At 30.7% G+C, this 21,850-nt stretch overlaps 1 protein-coding gene across 1 annotated transcript in view; it reads left to right on the top strand.

Moving 5' to 3' along the window:
* Nucleotides 1-1,145: 1,145 nt before the first annotated feature.
* Nep5 (M13 family metallopeptidase neprilysin 5) overlaps nt 1,146-21,850 on the top strand; it is a 32,628-nt gene continuing 11,923 nt past the window's right edge. Inside the window, exons 1-9 of the mRNA XM_088232819.1 lie at nt 1,146-1,194; nt 4,395-4,491; nt 4,883-4,977; nt 6,995-7,107; nt 11,669-11,855; nt 12,628-12,889; nt 13,866-13,953; nt 14,507-14,809; nt 15,090-15,284. Of these exons, the coding sequence (XP_088088945.1) occupies nt 1,146-1,194; nt 4,395-4,491; nt 4,883-4,977; nt 6,995-7,107; nt 11,669-11,855; nt 12,628-12,889; nt 13,866-13,953; nt 14,507-14,809; nt 15,090-15,284 (1,389 nt within the window). The remainder of the gene's footprint in view (nt 1,195-4,394; nt 4,492-4,882; nt 4,978-6,994; nt 7,108-11,668; nt 11,856-12,627; nt 12,890-13,865; nt 13,954-14,506; nt 14,810-15,089; nt 15,285-21,850) is intronic.

The following is a 21,850-nucleotide window of genomic DNA, read 5'->3' as shown; positions in this document are numbered from 1 at the left end:
TATAAAACTAATATAGTAAACACAGAATATTGTTCACAATGTCATAGAATTTGTTTAAATTTGTTTAAATTTTATGACATTGTGAACAATATTCTGTGTTTACTATATTAGTTTTATATCACCCGTCGATGGAAGAAGTGCTCTCCCGAAACTATAGTAGTATTCTTGCAAAAGAATAAAAATTGTGTAACACTAATAACAAAGTTTTATTTTCATAATAATTTATAATGAAGTGTTATAAAGTAAATGCCGATTCAATTAAAAATATTATGTTAAATTGTTTACATGCAAAATTACAACGTAAGTGATGAAAAAAATATTTAAAAATACATCAATAAAAAATCCGAAATTCTAAATATAGAAACACGATAAATAACTTAAACAGCATAATTAAATAATAAATTAAAAATACAGTTTTGTGTGTGAAAGAGAACCAGAACCCTGAACGTGTGTTTCGGCTTAATGGATGCTCTCGGTTAAAAATTCCGAATAAGGAAATCGAGTTGATGAAAGTCCACCTCGTTGTAAGTGGTTGGCGCATTCGCCTACCATTCTTGAGGTTGTGAGTTCGATTCCTGTCAAAGTGGACGTGAAATATTAAAGGTTGTTGAAACTTCATTATTTCGTTATTCCTGGACTAGCACCGGAGGCGTAAGACTGATTACCTTACCTTTGTGTAAAAGATAGTCGAAACACGCTGCTTTTGACTTCCCGATGCACTGCCCTATGCACCACTAAGTGGGGATAGGGGAGATGACGATGAAGACATATTGTCTCAAATTTTATAGAAATGTACACAAATATAGTACGCGAGATAGTTATTGTTGGAATAATATACTGTATATTGTTGACGAGAGTGCCGGGTTGGTAATCCGAAATTAATGCGTGCATAGTATTTTAAAATGAATTATTTTAATTTGTTATAATTGCCAGATTCGCACTTAATAATAACCACTTTTTAAACCACAAAACAAGCCTTGCTAATTTATCAACAAAAAAATTTACCTATGTGTCATATTACTGTTATACCTTACTATATTTTGTGTTAGAGTCAAGTGAACAATGTTTGAAATAGGTTGTGTTGTCAAATTGATTTACGTCAAGAATCAATTTGCTGAATAACAGAAATAATGCACTAAGTTAAGATGAATGCGTGGAACGATGGTGCAGGAAATAACACAATTGCCGTTACAAGTAAGATTGAATAAAAATTGTAGAATAAGTTTTACCCTTTTAGACCAGAATAAATTCCTGTGGATAGAAAGAAATATTTTTAATTCTGTACTGACTAAAAGAATTATTTGAAAATTGTTGTATTTTAACTTTTTTGTCTTTTATACTTTATAAAATATTTACCTTCAATTTTGAATGAACAATGGGTCGCAAACTGATAATGAATCGAAAAAGTTCATGTAACATGTATTATTATATCATGATGTATGTTTATTCGATTAAATTAATAATTAATAATATTGAAAACTTGGCCTTAATATCATTTGAAAGGACTATTAGAATTCTTTCAAACAATCCAACCAAGTATGCTGTCAAACTAAAAAACTAATTTTTCGGTGTAATGTCTAATTTTAAGGAATCTGTTTTAGATAGTAAAAATTAAATGTAAATAAAGTATAATACATAAATATAATACATAAATATACTGACAGAATGCATTAAGTCAACAGTCTTCATATATTTTTAAATTAAGGTGCAAGATGTTGATTTCAAATTTTATGCAATGCCTAGAATAAAGATTACTTCGTTAAAGTTTAAAAATAAATTAATATAAAATAAAATTGTGGGAGGAATAATGCGTTAAAAGAAAAAAAAAGTTTTAAGTGCGATTATCCCGCAACTTGTTTTACTGATTTAATGCATTCTGTCTGGAAATGTTTGATATATGTGTATATAAATTTATTTATTTATTTATTTAAACGCCTTTTAGGCTTTTATATGTTTTACATACATATATACAAATAAAGACAGACATGTATTTTAGACAGAAGTAGCAAAAAATATTTAAATTATTTTTAGAAGAAAAATATTAAAAATATCATCTTTACATATAAGTATAAAAGTGGAAAGAACAGAAGTGCATTTTAAAATATGAAGACTGAAATGCATTTTACACAAAAAAGGAGCAAAAAATAAAAATGAATTAAGAAGAGAAAGAAAAAAAAAAAAAAAAAGTCACTACATATTAGTAGAAAATATATGAAAATATATAAATAAATGATAAACGAACTCCCCCTCTAAACGCCAGTTTTCAGTCTATTAGAGAGGTAGAAACGTTGTTATCAATTATGTACGCACAAACCGTATTTAATTTGATACTTATTTTGTCCATATTTTTTTTAATAAAAAAAATTTCGAATACTTACATAAGCAGAAAAAAATAGTGATGTACTTAAAGATGCCAGTAATTAAAAAATAAATTTACGGCTTTTTAATATCGGTAGGAACTGGAGTAAACAAATATATAGTGTAATGACATTCATGTTTTTTTTTCAAAAAAATGTATCAACTTATCGCTGGTGCAAGATGCTAAATTTAATCTACCTCTGTTGTCTATCACATCAGTAGCTGCATAGATCTGTAATAATCTACCCTCTAATGTCAGAGACGCCCTTTCATTGTTCATTTTTAAATCATGGTAGAATTGTCACTATTTGAATATTTTAGGTTTTTCTTTCTTCTTCTCCTTTCTTTCCCAATTTTATCTCCACCTCTCCTCATACAACCTGTATGGTATGGATTTTTATATACTCAATCAAATGATTAATTATTTTTCACTTGATCTATTTTTTATTATTAATATATACATATATTACTTGAATGAGTAAATACTTGCGAAATATCATTATTTTGTTACATAAGCACATTATACATGTATATTAACGCGAACGATAGTGAGCATTTTCACACTGAAAGTTTCTGAAAAATAGAACATACTTTTATATTTTTGTACTGTAAATATGTTACATAAATAATGGCACGTATAATATTTAAATTAGTGGCGAAATGGATGAAATGGTTTGGCTGGATACCGGATATCCAGCCACCGGATACCGAATTTGTCTCATACTTAAAAACGATTATTTTATTGCTCCGTGTTAATTTTATAATTCACTAATTTTATAGAGATTCCCCGGTATTAAATATGTATATTTATTTATGAAATAAATTTATAAAGTAAAAAAACTTTTTTTTTAAATGGGCATAAAACAAAAACGGTGGGTATTATTTGACTGAACCGTTGATCTGTGTTAATTCTTAATCTACATTAAATGTGTAATTGTTGATGTTGGTTGCTATGGATATGGAAAACTGTTTCCATAGCAACCGTAGCTACCCATGACCATAGAGACGAGGAGAATAACAAACATTGAAAGTTGGGAGATCACAGGATGGGTAGGATAGGTGGACCTTCAACCACTAGCGGTCCATCCAGCCACAAACCACTCAATTCCATCAACCACTTGCGCAAAAAATATTTGCCGGTAAATAATTTTCTTGGAGTGTATACTGTTCACTGACGAACATTTTTTATTTAAAAAAATATTTAAAAAAAATAAAGTGGCTTACTTCCCTTTCCCCAAATACAGTAAATATCAATAAATACATTTATTATCTTGTATTTAATGAAATTGTCAAAGTTTAATAAATAGTAGGTATCCTCCGGATTTTGAACGAATATCCAGTATCCGGCCGGATAGTAAAATTAGGCCGGATAAGCCGGATACCAATTAGTTATCGATAATCCGTGCATCTCTAATGAAAATTCAATCCATTATTGCAAACATAATTTTTCAAAGGTGGATTAATTAAGAAATTTTCATGATAAAAAACAAAGTAACACCTACTTATGTATTTTGTTCACAGTCTATAAAAATATATGTACGAGTATCAATAAGGTACAAGGATGTTAGTTTTAAAACCCGTCTTCTGGATAAATTTTTAATGTTGCATTTTTTCAATGTTCAGATTCACGTTTAGATATTTTTTACAGATAAAGAACATTTTCGATTAAATAATAACCAATAACTCAAATACCGTTGATTAAAAAAAAGTATTGTATCTTATGAACCTTACTTAATTATTGATTTTATTACAAGATAACGTAAATACGATGCTATTCTAATCTCAACTTAATCTAAAAATAATGGGTTCTGGAACATTTTTTTTATTTATTATTTAGTAGTTGTGAAAGAAATACAACATTATTCATTGTAGTTTTAATACAATGAAAAACTAGTTGTTTATTTAATAAAATCAGTAATATGGAGTCATAAATCAATAAAATGTATGTATCTATCACTAATTAATATAACAAAACCACCAATGGCAAAATAAAATTAATACTATCATTTGAAATAAATTACTGTTTTCATTGCCAGATTCTAGTGGCGTGTCTCCACCTGTAAATGCGATTAACAAAAGGCCCGATACTGTCGCGGAAAGCTATTTGGTTGCTGTTGGCTCTAGAACAGCAAGGTAAGTTTTTAATAATATCATAATTTGTTCATAACAATAGCCAGGAATTAATGTTATTGACAATGTTTTTTTTTACAAATATGTCAATTGTAGCTAGACTTACGAAGCTTAAGGGTGTTTTATTCTAGAAAATAATATGTAAAAGTGAAACATGAAACTGGCAGAAAGGAGTCGAGAGCAGAGAAAGCGCGCTTGAAATACAATTTCAATGAATATGTAAGAAATTGATATAGGATAGGCTTATAAATTATGAAATTAGACAAGAATACAAATTTGGAAGAGGTATCATTGATGAGATGTAAAAATGGTATAAGATGACTTAAAAAAACTATTTAATGTAAAAATGTACATTGTTCATATATCATAATTTATACTCTGTAATTATTTTCAGGATCAGACGAAAACAACAAGAGAAAATAATCATAGTCATTTTAATAATTTTGATAATCGTTTTACTTTTAATATTGATCATCATTTCTAGTCACAGTAAGTATGCGTTATGTTTTATTGTGTTATAATACAGGGTGTTCTTTAAACCCTGTCACATGCGAAACCACGATGATCAGTATCACTAAGAAGACATATTGGCACATTAAAATAAATTTTTAGAACGAATAAAGTTTACAAAAATAAAGTATTTAAAAAAAACAAATGGTTGCTTACTTCTGCAAGGGAGAAGAGTGGAGAGGGGAGATGGGAGTCTGATACACAATCAAACACATGGCCATGCCCCCCTCGCTTCTTCCCTGCAAAAGTAGGCAACCATTTGTTTTTTTAATATTTCATTTTTAAAAAAATTCTGCGTTCTAAATATTGTTTTAAATATGCAAATATGTCTTCTTGCTCATACTGATCATCGTGGTTTCGGATGTGACAGGGTTTAAAGAACACCCTGTTTATGTATATTGTATCTACATAGATAGTTTTTTATAGAACTGTATAAAATATTGTAACCTTATGTTTATGGTTAGAATAAAAATTGTGTATAATTTTTTTAATTCATTTGCTTAATTCTTTAGAATATATGGCACATAGTGCCTTTTTCTTACGTTAACAATAGTAATACGTGTAATGAAAGATAGGTACGTAATATTTTTTAAATTGATGGATATTATATATTTATTAATTTATTTATTTAACACTTTATATACATATACAATTTATATACATATAAGGGCGGGCATATCGCCTTAAGGCAATTTCTTCCTACCTACTCAATATATCAACAGTACATTTAAAAAAAACATACATTTTCAAAAATATTAACATAATAATCTTAAAATAAAAGTCCTGCTGAATAGGGAAATATAACTTTTTTTTTTTAAGTAATAAAGGTCTATGAAATATTGTCAAGTAAAAATTTTTTTTTGCTAATCATTAGTTGCATAATTTTTTTTTTGAATTCCCGCAAAATACGTCACGATTCATCTTTATTTGTTCCTGGCCATTAAAATTTCTTAAGAGCATTATCACGAATCTTGACGTCAAAAAAACCAAGGCCAAACACGTCGCGTTTTCTCTCTCGCAGCGATTTTTTAAAAATTCCTTTTTTACATTTATGTATGAAAACATTTCTCCACAATATCCATATAGATTTTGAAAATACAATTAATTCTTCTAAATCCATTCCATATATTTTTATCGGTATTCGTAATATGTTATATTTCCCTATAGTTATACGCACAATAAGAGAATCGTAATATTTTTTAAATAGTTGGATATTTTATATCGACAGCATAGTTAAAAAAATATATATATTTTCAAAGATATTTACGCAATAATCTTAAAATGCAAGTCTTGCCGACTTGTAAGCAGGTTCTTATGTATTGTTTCAATGTTCCATTCTTAACCTACATAAATAATTATTTCATTTGAAAACGTTGCATACCACATTTTTTGTTTTATAAAATAAATATAAATTACAACTATCTTTAATACAAAAATACTTTTTTCTGTTTACCATAATTTGAACATACGTCTCACTTCTGTATTTAACTCACTATTTTTAATTTGGTACCACGTTACATATTTTAGGTATACTGTATTCCAGTGTCCTTTTGTCATATTTGTTGCAGTATCTACTGTGTAACATTGACCATTCTGCTATTCTGGGTGAGGTTCATCTGGCTGAATTATTTTATCTACTAGGCAATGTCTGAAAACAATGTATTGATCTATGTATTTGTATACTTTTTATACCACTTAGCTCAAACTCAAATCTCAATTGTTGTACTATGATAAAAAATATGAAATCGGAAAAGGTGGAAAAAGCAAAATACAATTATTATACCTTTGCTGTTTATTTAATTAAATAATAATAACATAAAAAACGATGATAATTGAGATTAGTGTGATGAAACGCAGATAATCTACCCATGGACAGGGGTTGAAAAAAGTCCTCCAATGATAATGATGGTGATGGCGCTGAAGATGATAACAATAATGATGATGACGGTGATATTTTATGTTCCAGAGAATTTAAACCATATTCAACTTTTTTCAGACGCTGGCAAACGGAGGCCAAGAATATGTCAGACAAAACAATGCGTAAGATCAGCATCCAATATTCTGATGTCAATGGATCAAACGGCAGATCCCTGCGAAGATTTTTATCAGGTACGAATAAAAATATTGACATTCATATTAAAAAGTAGAAAACTCCTTGATGATTTCCCAAATGCTTGAGTTTACTGTTCACCATATTGATGTGCCATATATACGTTTTTAAAAATATTTTTAATAATTATTTTTGATGTTTCTAATCCCATATTTGTGGTGATATTCTTATGTGTCTGTGTCATATAATTGCTCGTCCCATCTCAACACAGGACTTTTACTCCTTGGGACTTATTGTCTCAAATAATGTAAAATAAAATTACGTATGTAAATAAATAAATAAAATAAGTAAATAAAACACATTTAGGGAATTCTAATCCACGAGTATATTTGTAAAAATATTGGCTCATAAAAATGAATCTGGTGAATTTTTTTGCAATTTAACATCAGACGATATTTATTTTTAGAAATAAGCATTCTCTATCTATTTATCGTGTTTCCCGAGCCCTGAAAAAACATTATAAATTTTATAGGTGCACTGAATTGAATGACGATCGAATGAGGCCGAGTCACGAAGGTTTGGCTTATTTCCTTTCTTTCCAGATCAATAATGCATTTACTACGCCATTAATAATATCTATTGATTTTCATATTTTGACCGGGAACAAAAGTTCAATACTTTTTATCAACATACGCTACTGCAACCATCAGGCCATTTACTGTAGGCAGAAGATAAAACCAATGCATTCTGACATACATACCAAACTTCATACATTATTTTGTCTGAGTCCTGGGAAGCATATTGTATAAAGAAAAGTCAGACCGTGTTTCCTTTTAAGAGAAATAAAACTTCGTGGTAGGTTACCGGTCTGGCTTAAACACAGTTTTTGCTATTGCAATATGGTCACGATGAAAGAATGACAAAATCTGACTGTCTTACATAAAAATTGACAAACTCACATTAAAAGTAGAGTTAAATTAGATCAAAATCGCTATTTATGCACGTGAAATGTTTGAAAGAAACTCAATTTTTTTGTCAATTTTTTTTTTATTACGCGTACTATAATAGACTCCATTGATAAATAGTGGGGATTAAAAAAATAAATTAATCTGTCAACTGCTAATATTGTCTCTTGCGACAAATATTTATCATATTTGCCAATGTTGATTTAAGTGCACCATTCACTCTGTTCCCGGCACTCACCCTTCCTTCAATAAATTTTCAGTCATTCCATCCCTAGTAAACATACTTCTCAGATACACAAATTCCTTTACCTGTTTCAGTATAACCCCATTCACAGTGAATTCACATTTAGTCATACTTTCATTTCTTTTAAAAACAATCACATTTTATCGGCAAATGGCTTCCCTTGCATACTTTGTAGACTTTTGTTACCAAAAATTGCTGGTTTTCTTTGATTATTTTTTTTTTGAAATTTATTTTTCAAAATTATTTACATAAAATTTTGAAATTAAAGTCCTGCTGAGTTTTATACATACAACTCGTCAGCAGGTTATTATAAATTGCTTCGATTATTCATACTTGTGTAAAAAGATTTACGATGCGAATGCTGATGGATGCAGAAATAGAGGAAGACCGTGAAAGACATAGCATGACCAAATCCATAAAATACTTGAAAATGGACTTGTGAAAAGTCGGAATAATCAGCGCGCGTGCGTGAGAAGATGTAAAGAAAGCGAGATCTGTAAGCAAAGACATAGTGATATTGGGTTCTATCCTCCCTGCCAACCCTAACGGGGAAACGGCGTGATGGTTTGTTGCTGTTGTTGTAAATCTTTTAAATTCACAGAGGCGTCAAAACGGCAGAAAAAATTGGCTCAGTTGATTGGTAAAATGGTAGAAGGTGGTGCGGTTATAAAAAAAATTGCTTCCACATTTTTTTTTTTAATCGGTTTGTGGTCCTGTGGCTAGTGTCTCGGACTCACGGACCAAAGGTCCGTGGTTCGATTCCCACTCTACCCCAACTCGATTCCCATTTTTTAATAGCGAGTTATTTACAACTCGTTGGAAATGGCCCTCAAAATAAAACATTTGGGTAAATCATAAAAACGCAAATATTTATTTTTATAAATAAAAAAAAATATTTAAAAAAAAAGTAATTTTCAAAAATGTAATTCATTTATTCCAAATTACATTTGTACACTTATTCACCAATATATTATGGCTTTTTAGGCGGTGTCTATGTTAGGCCATAATAATGAACAACAACAAAATATAAAGTAAATTAAAATAATTTAAAATTTAAAAAAACATTCCAAATACAAGAAATAACATGATATATTTTGATAATAATAATTTCGTATGATATAGTATTAAAAATAACAATTATATTTCAAAAATGGCAATCCAAATAAAAGAAATAACATTAAAAACTTATAAAAGTAATAGAATATAAGTCATACCTATAAAGTAACAAACATATTATATTACGAGTAGTAGCGTGCATAATACTCGTACATGTTGCAATGCTTATGTTTTCTTATTGATGAAAATATTTAAGGTCAGGTGGGGTAAGAGGTAACTACGGTGCAGGAACAAAAGCTCAATTATCAAAATCCATAGAATTAAGAGCCCATTTCCTCAGTCGGTCAGACAGAGAGATGCGTTGTTTTTCCAGAACCAAAACAAAGATTTTACTATTGCGTTTGTTTGACACTCGTACCTCGAATTAGAACCAAGACCCTTTTTCTTGCTCATTTGAATGATTGAAGGTACAAATTTCATTGACGGTTAATGTAGTTATTTGTCTTATAAGAGATAATATCTATATTATTATTATGAGATAACCCGTTATGATACTTTTACCCCGGGTAACAGGGCAAGAGGAACAGTCGTGCACATTTTTAGATTATTATTAATAACATTTTGTTTTTTTATATGTTTGGTGTAAAAAGTAGATTTATTTAAGCGGATTTACTAGCGGACCCGACAGACGTTGTTCTGCCCGAACGTTGACAAAAGACTTTTCATTGATAAGTAGGTACCTAGGTACTTGTTTATGGTTGAATTCCAAAACATAAAATAAATATATTTTTTAATCTAGCATTCTTTTTGCAAACGTCAAACTCCGGTCTTCTCACCAACAGAGAGGTGTACTTACGTAGGAATACGATTTTTTAAAAATGTATTGAATTTAATATTATTTTAGTATTTCCAAAAATCCAGTATAAAGAAATAAATGGGTAAAAACAATAAGAAATTTAAGGAAAAAATCTGATTGAGATCCAGAAAAAACAAATGCTGTGTGTAAACATTCAAAAACAAACTTTTTTACACACAAAAAACCAACATCTTTCCTTTTTTTGTAAATGCATTCTCCTCAAATGCAACCCTGGTAGATCGATGAATAAAACGTTTATGCTCCTTACTTCTTACATATTACATTGAAGATTTTAAAATCTACGAACACGCACAGTGCAAAGGTCTATATTTCTCTGAAAACCGCACGTAAATCGGTTTAGCCGTTTAGGAGGAGTTAAGTGACATCACAGTTTCAGAGGAATTATAAATATAAAGATAATACATATACTTTCAATCTGTGGTATTTTATTTTTTTAAATAGCGAAATTCTGGACACAGAGAGCGTTTTCTAAGCGTGAAAAGTCTTATCCCCCCTGACCTTATTGAAAACCTTGTCATATTTTTCCTTCTGCCATCTGACTATTTTCAATGTTAATGCATTTTTATATTGGTGTTAAATACATACATATTCTAGATAAAAATGTATTATAAGATTGATTATTAACATTGTCGTTACAGTTGATTCATTATTTTTAATTTGCCGATTAATAACATGGATCGATCTTCACTTATTTTTCATTGGCTTAGATAGCAGTAAACTTTATGTTTTTTAACCTTTTCAGAGCTGAATTAATTCCTGAGCAAATTATTTAAAAAAAAGTTAATTTCTCTCTCATTTTTAAGAAATTATTTAACGTTAATTAATAAACATAGATTCTAAAACTAAATAAATCGATGAAATTCATAAGACATATAACAATAAATATTTATTCAATTCAACTTAGTAGAATTTTAGTGAAATGTATGTAAAATTTGACTTGGTCATCAACTAGAAGTACGATAGAAATTTACTCCAAAACAAACGAATCAGCCAAAAGCCAGTTTTCAAAGTAAAAAACATTTTTTTTTATTCAATCCTGACTAACATAAGCAGAAAAAAATAAACTCGTCGCTTTTATAATTCGATAGGTACGTGCTTAAATTAATCGTCAATCCCTTGTATATTTTAATAAATGCCTGGTCTAAAAGGGTTAAAAAAAACACTCGCAGACACATACAAAACAAAATATAACTAGACTAGTAATCTGTATCAACTGTTCAACGCGTGCATTTAACAGATAATCGGGATACGCTGCATTTGGTACCCTAATACGGTGCCCTATGCACCTTTAGGTGCGAATGATGATGATCAGTCTACCTAGTAATATGGGGAAATAATAATTATTTTTACGCTTTATATGACAGTTTCGGTATTTTGACATCTTGCAGCGAAAATATAATCGATACCTGGATCATGAAACCGAACGCGCTGTCAAAATAATATTTTTAAATAACCGAAAGAGTTGAATCTTTTTCCAGTATACCTGTGGAAACTGGGCGGAAGACCACCCCAAGCCAGATTTTTTGTCTTCATATGATTGGTTCACAGACAAGAAGAGAAGGGTGGAGAGAATGGTGAGGGATGTCCTCAGTAAAAATATATCCATGACCGACCCTCTTCCCTTAAATCAAGCCAAAAACATGTATGCGTCGTGTATTGATACAAGTCAGTACCTACATTTTTATTTTTAATCTTTCTTCTCTGCATCTATCAACGTTTATATTTATTTTTACTTTATTCATATGTTTTCCATTATAAACAATAATTAATAATAAAAAAGAATGTGACCTCACTGGGGTTACCCTTGCCGAGGACACTTAAAATATACTTTTAAAAAAAAAAATTACATTTGAGAATAAACAAAGAAGACTAAGTGATTTATAATTTATAATTGATTTACGTACAATGTACATCTATTTTATTTATATTACAAAACGCACAATGAAAGAATAAAAACATAACATAAGCCATACATTTATGGAGCAGTGGATTCAATATTGGTTTGGGCGAATGAGACAATCCATTTTACTTCTACCTAGCTCCACTACCCATTTTTTTATAGCCTTTTTGAACATTTTTTCGTTACTAATTGTTTTGATAGATAGTGGAAGTAGGTTAAGGATTTTAATTGAATAATACTCAAAATCCAAAAGACGTATTTTTTATGTCATCAAAAACGTACAAAACACAAATGAAATAAACTAAAAAGTAACTAGTTTAAACTCTTTGTTTGCTAACCGCGGAGACGCGTATTGACATGAAAAGACACCAGAGTCTCCTAAAGTCTGGTGATCTCCACATCTATCAAGAATTTGATTAAGAAGAATAATAAGTACCGCGAATTCAAATAAACATTATAAAGTAGAGAGAGTTAAAAGTACTGATATCTTGTGAACCTGTTTGTATTTTTGTACCCATATGCTGTTTTCTTCCACAGAAACGTTGGACTGTCTTAGTGTAAAACCTGTGATTGATTTTTTATCAAAAGTTGGGCTGCCTGCTTTACCAACGATATTTAATATAACTAACGAGACTTATACTATGCCTTACAAATTTGATTGGATCGGAACAATTGTTAAAGTGAAAAAAAATCTTGGACTTGATGTTCTGATAGGATTCGATATTTTCCCAGATCCCAAAAATAACACAATCAAAAGACTCGTTCTAGGAGAGCCATCTGATGCCGAACCATTTCCAAGGTAAGATATTACAATTGAGAAAAAAATATAAAACGTCGTACTGGCATATTGCATAGACTTCGGGGCTTGATTCCTCATTCCGTTTTGTTTTCCGTCAACTACGCTATGATACATTTCTACTTAGCTTATCTATCGTGTATATGGGGTTTCACCAGCAAAAATCAAATCTCCCAAATAAAAGCTCTTCAGAACAGAGCTCTGAGAAACATTCTTCGACTGAAATAGGATTCCTATGTCAAGGATATCTACCGACAGGCAAAAATACTTCCTTCCAAGGTGATGCCACTGCATGACATATTGAATATCATAAACTTTTCTGCTCACACAAATTTCATATTTGGTCATGATATTCACAACTATAATACGCGTACCTCAGAGAATCTTCATGTATCTAAGTTTCCCTCAACTAAATTCTGTTTTTTTAATTAACTGTCCGATGAGCTAAAACACGAAAAGTCGAATAGCAAATCCAAAAGTGTCGCAATTACAAAATGTTACTTAAATCTTTTCGATAGTGATAGTTATTAATGTAATTTATATAGATACGAGTAGTGTAAAGTACTGTGTTTTAAGTTTTTTATATTTTGTTTTCTTACTATTTCGGATGTATTAACTATGTATGATATTATGTATTGTCACAAAAATGTTTCCTTTTTATGTACGGTCCCAAATTAGTTTTTTTTAATAACTACTGGTAGTATGTATTATATTATGTTTTATTAATAATAATTTTTTTTTTTTCAAAAAGTAGGTTTGTTATTGATTTATTATTGAGTAATTGAAACTTTACGTACGCTTTTTACTAGTTAATTGTATTATGTGTAGTTCTTTTTCTTTAATCGTCGTGTGTTTTTTCATGGTTTCAAAAAATTTTGCAAAAAAGTAGTAACGCACGTGAATATAAAAAAAATCCAAATGAACCTTACTTTTTCATTGGTATGCAAAAAATAATGTATTATTGTGTTCTTGATTGCAGTTACATCGAAACAGATAAAATGGTTCCAAAAATAAAGAAGAAAATTTTCTTCCCAAGAAAACGATCAGAAAAATCACCCGAAGAAGAAGTTAATGATGATGAAGTCGAGTTAAGTCTCTATATAAAGGAGTATACGTTATTATATCAAGGTGTGATAAAAGAGTTTGTTAAGACAATGCGTACAAACAAAACTAAGGAGGTCAATGAAGAATTTGATAAAAATATAGACATAGCTTTGAAAGAATATGTAACTTTTGTGAAGACTATATATGGAGTGAGTAGTTGAAATGTAAACTATACTAGGTGATAATAATTGTACACATTTATTTAGTTCTTATTATTTCATGATGTTTGAACATGGGTTGCATAAAAAATTACACAATCGACGAAAAGCTGTTTACCAATCATGCATATTTAAAAAACATGGATTATTATTTTTTCAACAACTAACGGTGTACCGCAAGGTTCTAATCTAGGACCAATCATATTTTATTTTACTAATGATGACTATCAACATATAAAATAGTTTAATTTCAATTTTTCTAAGAATTATACAAATATTTAAAAAAACATTAAAATATATCAAATTTGGATCAAATTAAACATCTTGGAAATAACATTCAGAACTATGTTATTTTCAGATAGGCGAGGAACTGAAGAATTCCACGAGCGAGGAGAGTGACGATTTCGAAGCGGAAACGATTGATGTCTCTGTCTCGGAATTACAAAATGAAACTAACAAATGTTTACAAATGTTTAATTTACCAGCAGTGGAAATATGGTCTCCGTATTTACTTGGTTTGTTCAACGAGACAAGTGTCAAATTAAATTTTAAACAAGATGAAATACTGTTTTCTAATTATGATTTGGCATATTTGTATTCATTGGCTGTAATTATACAGGATACGGACCCTCTAGTTTTGGAAATGTATATTTGGTTTCAGGTAAAACTCACTGTGATTGGAAATGCTATCTATGTACCATATTTCTTATGCTAACTGCAAAGATATTACAATCGTATATTGTAGTGTTACTACAAAAATTCATTGCCTGTAGAAAGTAAAGCTATTATGCATTTTTCTATTAAATAGATGATTGTAGCCGAAAATTGGTTTTCTTTGAAAAAGATTTAAGATTTCGAAACATTTAGGAAAATACGTGATTTAATTTTCACAGTATTTTTTGGTGAATAGTTTATTTAAATAAATAATTTATTGTTTTCAGGTGGTGGACGTTTTTATTCCACACACGACGACTGCAATTAGAGAATTATACTACAAGTACATGAGAGAAATAACAGGACTTGAAAGTAACATTCCAAGGTCCATTCGCTGCGCGAGCAGCGTCAGCGTGGTGATGGGAATGGCGGTTGGTTATGCAATTGCAGATCAAAGCTTCATAAATACCACTTTACCTAAGGTACAAATATTAATAAACTAAACTTGATATTCTCGTATATGGATACCGCAGACACCTTTACTGCACATCACTGGAAGTGTGGTACTTAATATTATATAATATGCGGAAAAAAATATGAGTGTATGTACAAGAATATAATGGAATGAAAGCGGACTATTTAAATTCACGATACCAGTATGCATTAAAAAATAATAATTGGCAGATTTTGAGTAAAACTCAATCGAAACGAAATCATGTTCCCTATAACTCAGAAAGTATTAGGGCTGTTTTTTCTTACTTTTTTCGGGGAACCTATTCAGTCCATTTTGACGACAACACAAAAATTATTTTTTTTATTTTCAATTTTTATTTTTTTGTTTTTAGATATAAATAGAAGTTTTTAATTAATATTGTTGTATAATTATAATTGTTGTTTTTTTCTTAATATTATTTTTTTAAAGCACATTAAACAAAATAAAATATGTTCATTATTTTATATGGGTACACAATTATGACTTTACTCTTTTACTTTTATTTTAATCGTAATTAAAACTAATGTCTGAGCACCCGATGACTATAGTAGACTATTGTTAATAGTTTATAGGGACAAAATATCTGTTTAAATATTTTATGTTTTTATTTTTATAGGGCCTTACTTATAAACTCAGCGTAAAGTTTTCGAGTATGGTGGTGTAATTTGAATGGGAAAACCATCCTTATTATAGTGGTAGAATAAGGATGGTATTCCCATCCGAATTATATCACTATACTTAAGTGTAACTTTACGCAGAGTTTATAAGTAAGGCCATTTTTTATGTTTTGATATTGTTATAATATGTGTATTTTATTGAATAATACAAAAAAAATCTTAATCTGTTGATGCTGTTATTAATAATATGTTGAGTAATAATACGTCTCAAAAACTATACTCTTTTAAATTATTTATTAAATTATTATTACAAAAAAATAATAACGTATCTACGTGTTCCTGACTATGAGATCAAGAGCCCTGAATTCAATTAGGATACAACATAGTGGAAAGTGGAAGCATGCATATTATTAAAGAATACTAAAAAAAATTATCTTAATAAACATCTGGACAACATGCTTAATAGTATATATATCTATGCAATGTCTCGCAGCAGTCTTCTTTATGATTATGAACCACGAAGTTAGCTACAGTTTACAGCAATTTAACGGGCCGTAGGTACTCAGGTCGAGAATTGAGGGTATTATTTGCAAGCGCAAACCGAAACCATCCGTTGCACGTCTGTTGTTTAGCTAAAATCGGGTTTTTTGAAACCTGAAATTTTTGATTCGGGTTGTGGTCCCGTAATCAGAGGTCCGAGGTTCGAACCCGACGCGATCGCAACTTGATTCCTATTTGTTACAACTCGTTGAAAATCGCCCAAATTGAAAAAATTGAGTAAATCATAAGAACGCAATTTTTTTTCTTGAAAAAAACGAAACCAAAAGCTTGGAACGCTTTTTTAATATGCAAATACACCTAAAAGGCTTCTAAAGAGAAGTCGTTTATAGAAGTGGGAAAGAATTATTACTCGGAGAGTTGATTTTTTTTCTTTAAACTTTTTCGAGTCTTCTTTTCTTTTAAATGCATAATGGAGTTTAAAAAAAACTGATTTAACCCTTTATAGGACATATATTTTGTGTTGATTTACGTCTTGCAGACCTAATAAAATGAGTTCTTTTTTAAGATAAGACCAATTGCGTTTGAAAAAACTGAGTGGAAGATTGATCTACCAGTGTTAGTATCGAAATTACAACACTCCTGTGACAGAAGAGTTATTATGAATACGAAATATTAGAAAAAAAATACCTCAATTGTGATGGTATATGTGTGTACCATTTTGTTCTAATTGTTTTAAAAAGCAGCAGTTCATGAAAAGCGCCCCTGAAAAAAGGCTTTGTTTGAGAGTCTATCACAAATAAAAAAACAGAAAAACTTCCTAATTAGGAAACTTATGTTGATGGTGACACACAAATTGACTATAAAGGCAGTTGTATTGAAAGTGATAGGTAAAAGTGATAGTATCAGGTGTTGCCTAGTAGGTGAATTAGTTCAGCCGGATGAATCTCACCCACATGATAAAGGTTTCAGCTCTTTTACTTTACAAAAGTAAACAGATGGAAGAGTTGAGGAAATGTAAATGTTCAAACATAGGCAGAATGGTGAATGGTACACAGTGTATAAAGTGGCCCCTTAAACCGGCCAATGACAGGTCATTAGCCCTGTAAATGTCTAGAATTCCATATTCCCTTCTCAAAAATGCTTTATCTATCTGTTGCAATAAATTTAAATACGAACAACTCCATACGGAGGAATCCTGTCAGTCTGCAAGCATTTGGACATACTCAAAACGTTGTTGGTTAAAATTTATTTTCGCAATGTGCGGATCTAAAATGAAGCCACAAAACCTCTAGAATGGATTCGGGTCCGTGGATGGGGTGGGGTTTTCAGTGAAATAAAACAATTTTTTATGTTTTTTTTGTATTTTTAGATTTTGTTTACTATCGTAAATTTGATATTTGCGCAGACGATCACACGTAAACAAGATAATTACATCATATAGCCAAGTGAAGCAGACCGGAACAGTGACGTTACGTAAATGTATTCAATCAACTCTGTAAGTCAGCGGGTAGTGGATAGTAGATAAAATATAGTATGCAGGTAATGTCTTGTTACCTTAACCCTTTATAGCATCATGAGACCGTTCTGGTACAAACTATTTCAGCGCTAACAAAATCTAAAGTAATCACCAAAGTTAATTTTTAAGTAATATTACACCACAACATATTTATACTTGCTATTTAGTAGATATTATGCGTTTTGTCAAAATAAGCAAAACGATTGAACACATGAGTGTATAAAGGTATTATGTCATATTTTTTAAATGTTTTTTTACATAAATGAAGATTTTATGTATGGCCCTTTTACATTAAGCCAACTACACCATCAAAAAGGTAGAAAAAACCGATTTTGATAGCGATAAATCAACTTCATAGAATATCACTGGATTCAACTCAATTCATTTATTTTAAATATAACATATACATTACAAAAATATATTCAATACGTACATATTATAAAAAAGAAAAAAAATACACGAAAGAGACTCGTGTCAAAGTAGTAGAAGAATCCTGCTCCGGAAAACCCTTTTTTATTTTTTATTTATTGGGGATATCAACAGTAATACATGTAACAAAAATATAACAAATAAAATATACAGAGAATAAAACCAATGATAGATATCCACAGAAATACATTAAATACACGTACAATACATACTAGTGTGTTTGTGTGAGCGTAAGTGTGTGAGAGGGTGGGTGAGTGGGTGTTATATTGGAATGAGTGTGGACATGTGTGTAACAGATCAATATCCATACATGGAACAGATCAATATCCAGAGCGATATTGTTCAACATAGCGGTAGCCCTTCCAACAGGCATAACCATAGGCAGGTTGTTCCTGAATATCGGAATATGAAACAATCTATGCTGACGCTGTCTTAGGTAATTATCAGGAACATACAAACCAATGGTCATCAAATTCTCAAAATTATCGATCATACCGCGCAACAATCGATAAAAATGTGTAGTCAAGTACACATTTCTTCTAGTCTCTAAACTGTTGTAGCCGAGCATACCCCGTAGAAACTCGATCGGGTAGAGCCAAGGATAATACCCGCACTCTCTCATGTAGAGATATCTCAGAAACTTCTTTTGGATTTTCTCTATCATAAGAGAGTACTTTAGTTCATGTGGCCCCCAATCATCAAGCCACTCTCAGGTCTACTTTGCACCAAGGAGTTGTAAAGAGTTCTCAGTACGCGGGTATTTTCGAAAACCCTGGCAGTACGCAGAGCAAATCCTAACATCTTCAATGCATTGCCACTGATTGTCTCTATGTGTTCATGAAATGTCAGAGTGCTCACAAATCTAACGCCCAGATCCTTAACAGATAGATTCCTCACCTTCAAAACTTCATGGGTGTTACTTTATCAATGTATTGGTGTTTAAAAATGTAACCCCAGATATCTCTGTTTTTTATTTTTGTCACATTTATTGATTAATTACTTCAATTGCTTAAAAATATTTTATATTTCAATTAAGAATACTTTGAGGCATTGTAACATAAGTCACACAAATATCAGACCCCAATTTTTTACTGTTATTTCATTTTATTATGAAATGTAGAAAAACTGATGTATGGAAGCGAAGTATGGACTTAGAAAAACAGGGATGAAAGTAAGCTGAATGCTGTCGAAATGCGATCTCTCAGGAGAATGTGTGGTAAAACTATGTACGATAGATGCACAAATGTTGAGATCCGTATTTTATGTAAGGCTGAGACAAGCATTATCGACAAAATCAAGAAAAGAGCTCTGCGCTGGTTTGGACATGTAGAACGAATGGACAGCGAAAGAACGGTTAAGAATATTTACAATGCGAATGCCGATGGATGCAGAAATACAGGTAGACCGAGAAAGACATGGCATGACCAGATCCAACAAATACTTGAAGATAGACATGTCAAAAGTCGGAATAATCGGCGCGCGTGCATGAGAAGATGTATGAATGTAGAAGAAGCGAGATATGTATGCAAAGATAGAGTGATGTTGCGTTCTATCCTCTCTGCCTACCCTTACGGAGAAACGGCGTGATGGTTTGTTATTGTTGTTGTTGTAGAAAAACTAACAAATACGTGATTCTGCAGATAGCAATTAAAACACTTGGTATTTTTATTTGAAAGAATTTGAGTAATAAATCATAATTTCATGTCAGCTCCCTAGTTAGAGCATATGGTGTCCGCAAATAGCCTTCATGTACTCTATCGGCTGCCAGCTCATGTGCGTCCTCTCAATTCAGATTCGCCACTCGTAGTTCTGACATAAACTGCCAACGAACAGTCAGCAGTGGATGTCCTGGACGTCGAGACACTGACGCCTTGTAAAGTAGGCAAGCGTGGTTAAGGCTCTCAGGAGGTATCCGCAGTATGTGGCCCAGCCAATCGTATCGCCTCCGCCTGACGACAGTTGTCACCGGAGTTCGCAGCGTCCGTTCTCTTACTATTTCATTCCTCACAAAGTCAAGCCACTATTTTGTGAGGAATTAGTTACAAAGGGTTGAGGAAAATGTTATACGTAGATGAAATAACAGGTATAGACACTGGTTCAAACTAAAAACTAGTTATCACATGTATGTTAATACTACATAATACGCATTTACTAGAAATCTCACCAGGAACTAGGCGCAAAAATGCAACTATAATGGATTATTTTATTTAAAAATATTACTCTCCATTAATAAACATGATTATAAGTAATTATTAAGCTATACTGCTTCACAAATATGTAAAACCAGAAACGTTCACAAAAATATTATTATATCTAAAAATAATGTCGAAAAACAATAACTTTTGATGTCATGATCCTGAAATATACATAGGTAATAAAAATATGATATTTATTTATTTGACACTTTATATACATATACAATATATATTTACATACGGCAATTTCTTCCTACCTAACCAAACCGTTCAGTTTGAGAAAATTATAAATACATAAACATATTGAATCTTACAATTTTATACAAAAATTAAAAGCAAAGATTAACAAAAATAAAAATATTAAAAAAAAAAAATACACTATACTACGAAGAATGGAGAGGGGGTGGGAAGGAAAGAAGAAGGATAAAAGAACAATTTAAATATTTAGATAGTGACTTTTCAATTTTGACTTAAATGTAAATAAAGAAGGGGCGTCTCTAACATTAGTGTATATTTGAGGATTAGTTTATTTTATCGAAAAAAGTCACACGTGACTCAATCGTGTAAGTCCGTTTTACGAAATTCATATGCTTCCGTTTCAAAATGTCCGTCCAAATATCACATATTTGTTGAACATTTTGGAAAATTTACCATATTAATTTAGGTTCATAATCTCAGTTATGTATCGTGACCGCATAATGTCCGTTTTTATTCCAAATAAAGAAAACAAGAAGACGAATTACTACAAATTAGTCAAAATTAATTATTATTTTACTGTTAATAAGTCAATAATGTATTCCCTTTATTGGTTTTCTCTGTTATTCCCTCGATTGAACGCGAACAGAAAGAAGCGTCGAAAATGCTCACTTTCGTCTACTTGCCATTCCATTTTGAAGGTTTGAAATCAACTGGTTTAGTCGGGTTGTAGTCCTGTGGCTAGTGTCTCGGACCCACGGATCAAAGGACCGTGGTTCGAATCCCACTCTACCCCAACTTGATTCTTATTTTCTAATAGTGAGCTATTTACAACTCGTTGGAAATAGCCTTCAAAATGAAATATTTGGGTAAATCATAGGAACGCAAAAATTTCTTTAAAAAAAAACAACTAAAACGTAAAAACAAAAAATTTCTTGAAGAACCAAATTTTTTTTTGAATGACCATTTTGTTTTGCGTTTGGTGCTCAAACGGTCACAACTTATGTTAACATCTAATTCTTAAATATATACCATCATTATAGTATAATAACTCTTAAAAGGCTGTGCTAAAAAAACCGTTGTGAAATATTTAATTGAATGC

Source organism: Micrasema longulum, unplaced genomic scaffold (assembly GCF_059751315.1).
Source record: "Micrasema longulum isolate JH-2025_06_02 unplaced genomic scaffold, ASM5975131v1 h1tg001021l, whole genome shotgun sequence".
Taxonomy (NCBI): Eukaryota; Metazoa; Arthropoda; class Insecta; order Trichoptera; family Brachycentridae; genus Micrasema; species Micrasema longulum.
The sequence above is the reverse complement of the archived record's forward strand: the minus strand, read 5'-3'. Positions and strand labels throughout refer to the sequence as shown.